General features: G+C 42.9%; 1 protein-coding gene across 1 annotated transcript; it reads left to right on the top strand.

Moving 5' to 3' along the window:
- The first annotated feature begins 274 nt into the window (after window positions 1-274).
- On the top strand, window positions 275-2,087 carry LOC126486701 (androgen-binding protein homolog). Its single transcript, XM_050119072.1, has 3 exons — window positions 275-335; window positions 793-974; window positions 1,983-2,087. Exons 1-3 carry the CDS (start codon window positions 275-277, stop codon window positions 2,085-2,087), a joined length of 348 nt encoding a protein of 115 aa, XP_049975029.1.
- The last annotated feature ends 5,486 nt before the right edge of the window (window positions 2,088-7,573 follow it).

Genomic DNA, 7,573 nt, shown 5'->3' with positions numbered 1-7,573 from the left:
ATGGCACAGCCACTTCTGTACAGAAAGTGAGCACACAGGATGTCTCCAGCCATTGGTTCTTCAGAGTGGGAGGGGCTCCTAAGCTCACTCCCCCATGCAAGTGGGAAGGGGATCCATAGGTGCCAGGTTCTTGCCTAAAGGCATTTGGAACTCCTTAGAGCCAAGATAGGGGGTGAGGAGGGATGGGGGTTGGTGGGATTGGGCTAAGGAAGACAACAGTTTATAAGGTAGCAGGATCTGCTCTGAGTAGAGCATTTAGCACTCACTCTACACCATGAAGGGGATGCTGCTTCTGCTGGCCTTGCTGGTGACTGGGGAGCTGGGCTTCCAGACAAGTGAGAATGGGAACATATGTCCTTTCTGACCCTTGTTCACTCCATTTCCTTCCTTATCGATCTGTTTGCAGATCTAGGGGTCCCTGGGAGGTCACTAGCCAGGAGTCCTGCAGAAGACCCTTGAGCTTTCTGTTCAGGATTGCAACTGTTGGGACGGGTGGAATGGGGAGACTGAGGTAAGGTGGTGATGATGGACCCTCACTTGCATGTACAGCTGAAGCTAAATCATGTGTGGGATTTATGTGAAGGTCAGATGTGCAGGGAGGTACACTCATATATGCCCCTTCTGTTGGTAGTGGTCTGTCTATGGAAACTGTGTGTTGTATCTAGGAGACAGCAGCCTTTGTGTAGTCAGGACTGTGTGGAAGGCCAGTTAGGACATTTGTAGAAGTGGTAAGAAAGTAAGCTTCCATTTCTACCAGCCTAAGCTCTGTTAATGGTTTCCTTCTGTTTGCAGCGGAAGCATGCATTCCTTTCTTTGAAGCCTTTGGGGCAATGGCCATTGGAAACAAGCAAATAATGAATGCCGTTCTTACCAAGTTTGACGCTACTGATGGTGAAAGAAAAGGTTTTGAAAAAATCCAGGAATGCTACAATGAGGGAGGATTGAAAGCCAAATTCCTGGATTCCACAGTTCTGGTAACTTCCTCCCTACCCTGAGGCCCACATGCATCATATGGTGGAATTCTGTGAACAAATGATCCAAGCAGCCAGTCACATGTGTCAGGGAATAAACACCAGAGCAAGGAAACCTTGCCCATCCTAGCACCTGTCCATGCAGCATGCTGGTCCACATCCAGTCTGTCTATGCAAGGTCCTGCAGAGTGCTCCCCAATGATGGGTGACCACCGGGTTCTCACCACAGCAGGGCAGGGACACTCACAGGAGAGTCCTTGGTTGGCTTCTGCCCAGGGAGGGCACCCTCAGCTCTACTCTACTTTAAGATACCTGAAACTTCTGTCTACTGGCCAGGGTCACCTTCTCTGGAGCCTCCATTAACTCTTCTCTCCTGTCTCAGATGGAGCCCTCCTTCCACTGGCTTCCTCAGAGCCACAGCCAGAACCTCCCTCCATGGCTTAGAAGCCACCACTATTCCCACCAGAGAGTGCTTGTGGCTACTTACTGCAGCCACCCCTGGTCTCCCTTAGTCTCTTATTTAAGCCTAGCTGGATTACAGAGATGCATGTTTAGGATATTGCATCTCTGACTCTCTGTTTCCAAAGTACTTTTAGTTTGGGTTTCAGGTCCTGCAAAACCATAGCACTCTCCAAGAAGGATTTCTTCCAGCACATCCACACATGGATGTATTTCTAACATGACTACACAGCCAATGTGCTGACAGATGTCCTCAGGTATGAGACATCATCAAAATTAGAACTCAGCCATATTGACCACTCTTCACACCTAGCCCCCATCATGCCTTAGGGACCTTTTCTCTTCATCCCCGCCTGGCTAGGTTGGTTTTTCAGACTCCTCCTGTCAGCTGTGGAGGAGCTGCAGCTCCCTGGGGAAGATTCCGCTGCTGGAGCCCTGAATCACTGTAGGGAATTTTCTTCCCTGTGCAGAAGGAGGGGACTGGGGAGCCCTGCTGGGTTCTGCTCCTTGCCTATAACCACTTCTGCCCCTTTCTGTCTTTTTGTTTTCCAGAAAACCATTACCCTCAGCCCACAATGCAGGAAATACTACACCATAGATACCATAGAAAAAATTAAGGCTCTTCTTTCCAAATTTAACATCCCGGGACAACGATGACTGATCTGAGAGCCACCTTGCTGCCCTGTCCACTCTTCGTCCTGAAGTTGGAATCCAAACGCCTGACTGAAACTCCTTGTTCTGTCTTAATCTGATTCTAATAAACACCTGCAGCTCAGCTCTGGGTCCCATGTCTGTGTGTTGTGCAGGAGTCATGTGACATCTTCAGATAGTGGAGTCAGCGAGAGAAATGACTTTGGTGGGCACTCAGAGCAGAGCGACTGCCTCTGACCCGCCAGTTGATCGTGTGAAAGCCATTGCAGCCTTTTTGTTGCTATCTAGACCTGGGGAGGGGGCTCGAACTCAGAGATTCACCCAACCCTGCCTCCTAAGTGCTAGGATGAAAGGCATTTGCTCCCAGCATGTCAGGTTGACTGCAGCTTTGTGAGCTGGTAAGACAGAAATTGTCTGAGGGTAGAGAAAATGGAGCAGCCACAGGCGTCACCAGGCTGCCAGGCCTGAAATGGGGTGCAGAGCAATCTCCTCAGATGTTGCATCTGGATTCATTACAGGGCTGCTGGTTCCTTATAGGTCAGTCAGTCCACAACAGTGCTGTGACTTAGATGACTTGGGTGTGCTCATCAGACTCTCTTGGTCTGCAAGAAAGGTCACCATTTGTCATAGCCTGGTCTCCATAGCAATTTCCAGGACAGCCAGTGCTTCATAGAGAGACCCTGCCTCAAAAAAAAAAAGTTAATAATAAACCAAAAACTCGAATGGGAAAAATGATTATTTCAGTAGAAGCTCAACTAAAGAGGAGAGAAATGTCTGAGAAGAAGGTTCAATGGGTAGAGTGCTTCTGTGCCATTAGTGTCATGAGTTCAAATAACCCAGCTAGGACAGACCTGGAAGCATACGTCCATAATTCCAGTGCTCTTGTTGAGAGATGAGAGGAGTTACGTGAATGCCCAGAAGCCACAGAGACCTGTTTTAGACAAGGTACGTGAGGGGTGACACCTGAGATGATCCTTTGACCCCCATTAGCACACTGTGGTATGTGCAGGTATGTTCTCTCTCATACACTCACACACAAAACATCCAGACAACTAAATGGAGAGGAATGGCGACACACACAAACAAAAAACACGACCATTAGTGATTAGGGAAATACAAAATAATAGCACAGCTAACGAGAGTGCAAATATTGAGAAGAGCAACTGAGCAGAGCAATGCTGGTGAGCATGTGAGGAACTGGTCATATGGACAGGACAGATTGTCAGTGTGTAAGATAAACATGCACGTAGCCTTTGACCAGAGGACCGTGTGCATAGGTTTCCGTACGTGACTGCTAGCATACAGGTAGATGCGGACGTGGTTGCCTAGGAGACAGCTTAATGTGTTTTCCCACTCAATTGATGTGATGATATATAAGGTGTTTGGATAATAAAGGAGAGATCTTGCCCTTCTATGATGACCACGTAAGCTGCGTCTGATTTATTCCTCATGACTCCATTCCAGTCCAGTTAGGGAATCTGTGTTGGACCCACATGGCCTCCAACATAATGGCCTCAGCAACGTGGTGCTGACTACTGAATCCCGAGATTAAGGACAAAGTGGTGCTGACCACTGAACCCTGAGACGAATGCCGGAGGAAGAAGGGGTATGAAAAAGAACGTGGTGCTGACTGCCGAACTCCATGAGAAGCCGGAGAAAGGACAAGACGATGGAAGACCGTGAATGCTGTCCACTGAACTCCAAGAGAAACGGGAGAAAAGACAGAGGAGAACGGGAGGCTGATCCACGCTCCCCAAAAAGCAAAGAAGAGGTGACCAGACGTGAGGAACCCACGACAAGAAATCGGTGGTTGCGTGAGTAGTGAGCGCTCAGAAATAGAGATCAGAATTTAAAGAAATGTAAAAAATAAAGGATAGTAATGTCGGGAAAAAATTTATAAATAAGTTATATATGGGATAAGGAAAAAGTATTCGGTTAAATATGTTGGTAACAAGTTAGAATGGAGCAGAACAATGGCAGAGTTATTGAGAATCTGTAAGCGTGATAGACGCAGATTTGCAACTTTTATTTATTGCTAAATGAGTAAGAAAAGTAAAGAAAAAAATTACTTTTGGCCCAAGAATCACTAAGTTACCACTGAGATCGAGTAGCCATGTGCACACAGTAACCAGTTAATCCAACCCAGCTGTGGATAAAAGCCAAGCAGGAGCAAAAGTAAGTTTAGAGGGCAAATTTAACCTCACACAGTCTTTAGAACAAAGGAAAGGATTCAGAAATTCTTCTAATTTTATGATTTACAAGTTAAAATAAAAATCTGCCCACCAGAGCTCAGCAAAGCAGTCTAACAAACTGAGCCTGTGTCCTACCCTCTGCCGTGCGGCGCAGCTTCAAGTGAAAGAAAAAAAGACAGGTTTAAATTAAGGTAGCCTCTGAGATAAGCAGGTTAAAATGCTTTTCCATCTCACAATTTTGCTTCTTTGTCAAAAGTCTGCTGTTTGTAGGCAGGTGAATTCGTATCCAAGGTGGATTGATTTCAGTACTGTGGCTGTAGTAAAGTTTAAAGTCAGAGATTGTGATGCATTCAGAAGTTCCTTGATTGTGCAGGATTTTAAGATTGTTTAGGCTATCCTGAGTTTTTATCTTTTCTCATAAGGTTGAAGATTGTTTTTTCGAAGTTCTGTGAAGAATTTTGTTATAAGTTTAATGGGTATTTGCATTAAATCTATGGATTGCTTTCAGTAAGATTGTCCATTTTGCTGTGTTGGTGCTGTTTTTTACAAGAGAATAGGAGATCTTTACATTTTCTGATGGCTTAAATTTCTTTCTTTAAAGTTCTTTCTTTAAAGGTTTAAAGTTCTTATACAGGTTTTTCAATTTGTGTGATTAGAGTTACTCAAAGATATTTGTGGTATTTATGGCTATCTCACTTATGACGTGTGTAGAAGAGATACATTTGAGTTGTTTTCAGATTCCGTGTATGAAAAAGTAATTCTTTTGTGAACATGGTTGAGCACGTGTCCTTGTGGTATGGTTGAGCATCTTTTGTGTATAGGCCCAGAAAAGGTATACTTGAGTTTTGAAGTAGTTTTTTGCCTAATTTTCTGAAAATTCGACAGCAATGGAGGAGTTTCTCTTAAGCATAAGTTGTGAGCAGTGTTTTTGATCTTGGTCATTTTTGCAGGGATAAAATGGAGTTTCAGAGTTGTTTTGATTTGCATTTCTCTAATGGTTAAGGATGTTATATTTGAGCAGTTTTTGAATGTCTTCCAGTCATTTTGGGTCCATTTGTTGAGAGCTTTCATTTTAGGTCTGTAACATATATTTTTAGTGAATTAATTATTCTTTTAATGACTAATTTCCTGAGTTCTTTGTATGTTTTTGAAGTGGATTAGTGATTAGTAAAGATATTTTCCAATTCCATAGGCTATTATGTCATGTTGATTAAGTCCTTTGCTATAAAGAAGCTTCTCAGCTCAAGAGATCTTATTGTTTCTCTCAATGTGTATGCCAATGAGGCTGTGTTAGCGTTACACCAGTGCAGTTACTCCACTGCATGCATTCAAATGTTAATCCTAAATTTTTCTTAAATGAGGTTAGGTATTGTTGGTTTTATGTTGAAGTCTTAGCAAAGAGAGGAGAAGATGGATTTGGTTCGTCTGATGCATTTTGGGTACAGACAATAGGTCCTCAGAGACCAGAACTCACTTTGTTTATAAATGGAAAAAGATTTTCTGGCCTCCTGGATACTGGCGTGGATATTTCCGTCATAACCGCTAGTCAGTGGCCTTCTAAGTGGCCAAAAACGGAGACTATTACACAGTTACAAGGAATCGGTCAGACTAGAAATCCTGAACAGAGTAGCAATGAACTGCATTGGAAAGATGAGGAAGGACATGAAGGAACCTTTAAACCATATATTATTCCCCATTTACCTGTGAAATTATGGGGCAAAGATATCATGTCCAGAATGGGAGTATATTTATATTCTCCCAGCACGACTGTTACTAATTAGATGTTTCAACAAGGATTATTACCTAATCAAGGTCTAGGAAAAGATAATAAGGGAAAGATTGATCCTGTCGTATCAGACAGTAGACCTTCTAGAGCAGGATTAGGGTATTCTTAGGAGAGGTCGCTCAAAGACCTGCACTCCATGCAGACCCGATAATATGGAAAAGTGATGAGCCTGTATGAGTGAGTCAGTGGCCTCTAACACAAGAAAAATTACAAGCTGCCCAGCGGTTAGTGCAGGAACAGCTGGATAGTGGACATATTTCACCATCTAATTCTCCATGGAACTCTCCAATTTTTGTTATTAAAAAGAAATCAGGAAAGTGGAGATTAATTCAGGATTTAAGAGAGGTTAATGCAACCATGCAGCCAATGGGAGCATTGCAACCAGGGTTGCCATCTCCAGCAGTCATACCAAAAGGCACGCATAAGATTATCTTAGACTTGAAAGATTGTTTTTATACAATTCTGTTAGCACCACAAGATTGTCAAAGGTTTGTTTTTAGTATTCCTTCAGTTAATTTCAGAGAACCAATGAGGAGGTATCAGTGGAATGTTTTGCCCCAGGGTATGTTAAATGGTGCTACTTTATGCCAGAAATTTGTAGCCCAAGCTATACAGAAGGTTAGAAATCGATTTCCACAGGTTTATGCAATTCATTACGTGGACAACATCTTGCTGGCTCATAGAAATGAGGATACTTTACTAGAGACATATGGATTGTTACAGCAGAGTTAAGCCATGCAGGTTTGGTTATTGCTCCTGAGAAAATACAGAGACACCTGCCTTTTCAATATCTAGGTCATATGTTATACCTCAAAGAAATTAAGCCTCAAAAGATAGAAATCAGGAATGATGACTTAAAAATTCTTAATGACTTTCAAAAGTTGTTGGGAAATATACAATGGCTAAGACCTTATTTAAGATTTCCTACAGGAGACCTTGATCCTTTAAATGAAATACTTAAAGGAGACAGTGATCCAAATTCTAGCAGGCAGCTTTCAGAAGCTGCCAGACAGACTCTCTCACAGATAGAGCAGGCTATACAGGAGCAGCAGGTGTGCTATATTGATTACAGCCAAACGTGGCAAGCGTGTATTTTACCTACAAGGCTGACTCCTACAGCAGTCTTATGGCAGAATGGACCACTTTTATGGCTGCATCTGCCTGTATCACCAGCAAAAGTATTAAATCCTTATTTTGAAGCAGTAGCATGCTTAGCACAGAAGAGCAGAATGGAATCTAGAAAATATTTTGGTAAAGAACCAGCTGTAATCAATGTTCCTTACACTAAGCAGCAAATTGAATGGTTATTTCAGAATAGTGATTCATGGCCAATTGCATTTGCTCAGTTTCAAGGTCAGATTAATAATCTTTTCCCAGCGAACCAGTTACTGCAGTTTACTCAAAATTCATTCATTTTTCCTAAAATAGTAGCAAAGAATCCCTTAAAGGATGCTTTGTTGATTTTCACTGATGGCTCATCTAATGGAAAAGCTGCTTATGTTGTCAATGGCAAT

The sequence above is a fragment of the Alexandromys fortis genome, unplaced genomic scaffold (assembly GCF_014885135.2).
Source record: "Alexandromys fortis isolate MF-2015 unplaced genomic scaffold, M_Fortis_MF-2015_v1.1 scaffold_140, whole genome shotgun sequence".
NCBI classification, from domain to species: Eukaryota; Metazoa; Chordata; class Mammalia; order Rodentia; family Cricetidae; genus Alexandromys; species Alexandromys fortis.
The sequence above is the reverse complement of the archived record's forward strand: the minus strand, read 5'-3'. Positions and strand labels throughout refer to the sequence as shown.

What these genes read in the sequence shown, in the direction of transcription:
- LOC126486701 (XM_050119072.1), top strand. Translation starts at nt 275, where the DNA reads ATGAAGGGGATGCTGCTTCTGCTGGCCTTGCTGGTGACTGGGGAGCTG. An exon ending in GGAGCTGGGCTTCCAGACAA is followed by an intron (nt 336 to 792) that starts GTGAGAATGGGA and finishes TTCTGTTTGCAG; the next exon opens with CGGAAGCATGCATTCCTTTC. An exon ending in TCCTGGATTCCACAGTTCTG is followed by an intron (nt 975 to 1,982) that starts GTAACTTCCTCC and finishes TTTGTTTTCCAG; the next exon opens with AAAACCATTACCCTCAGCCC.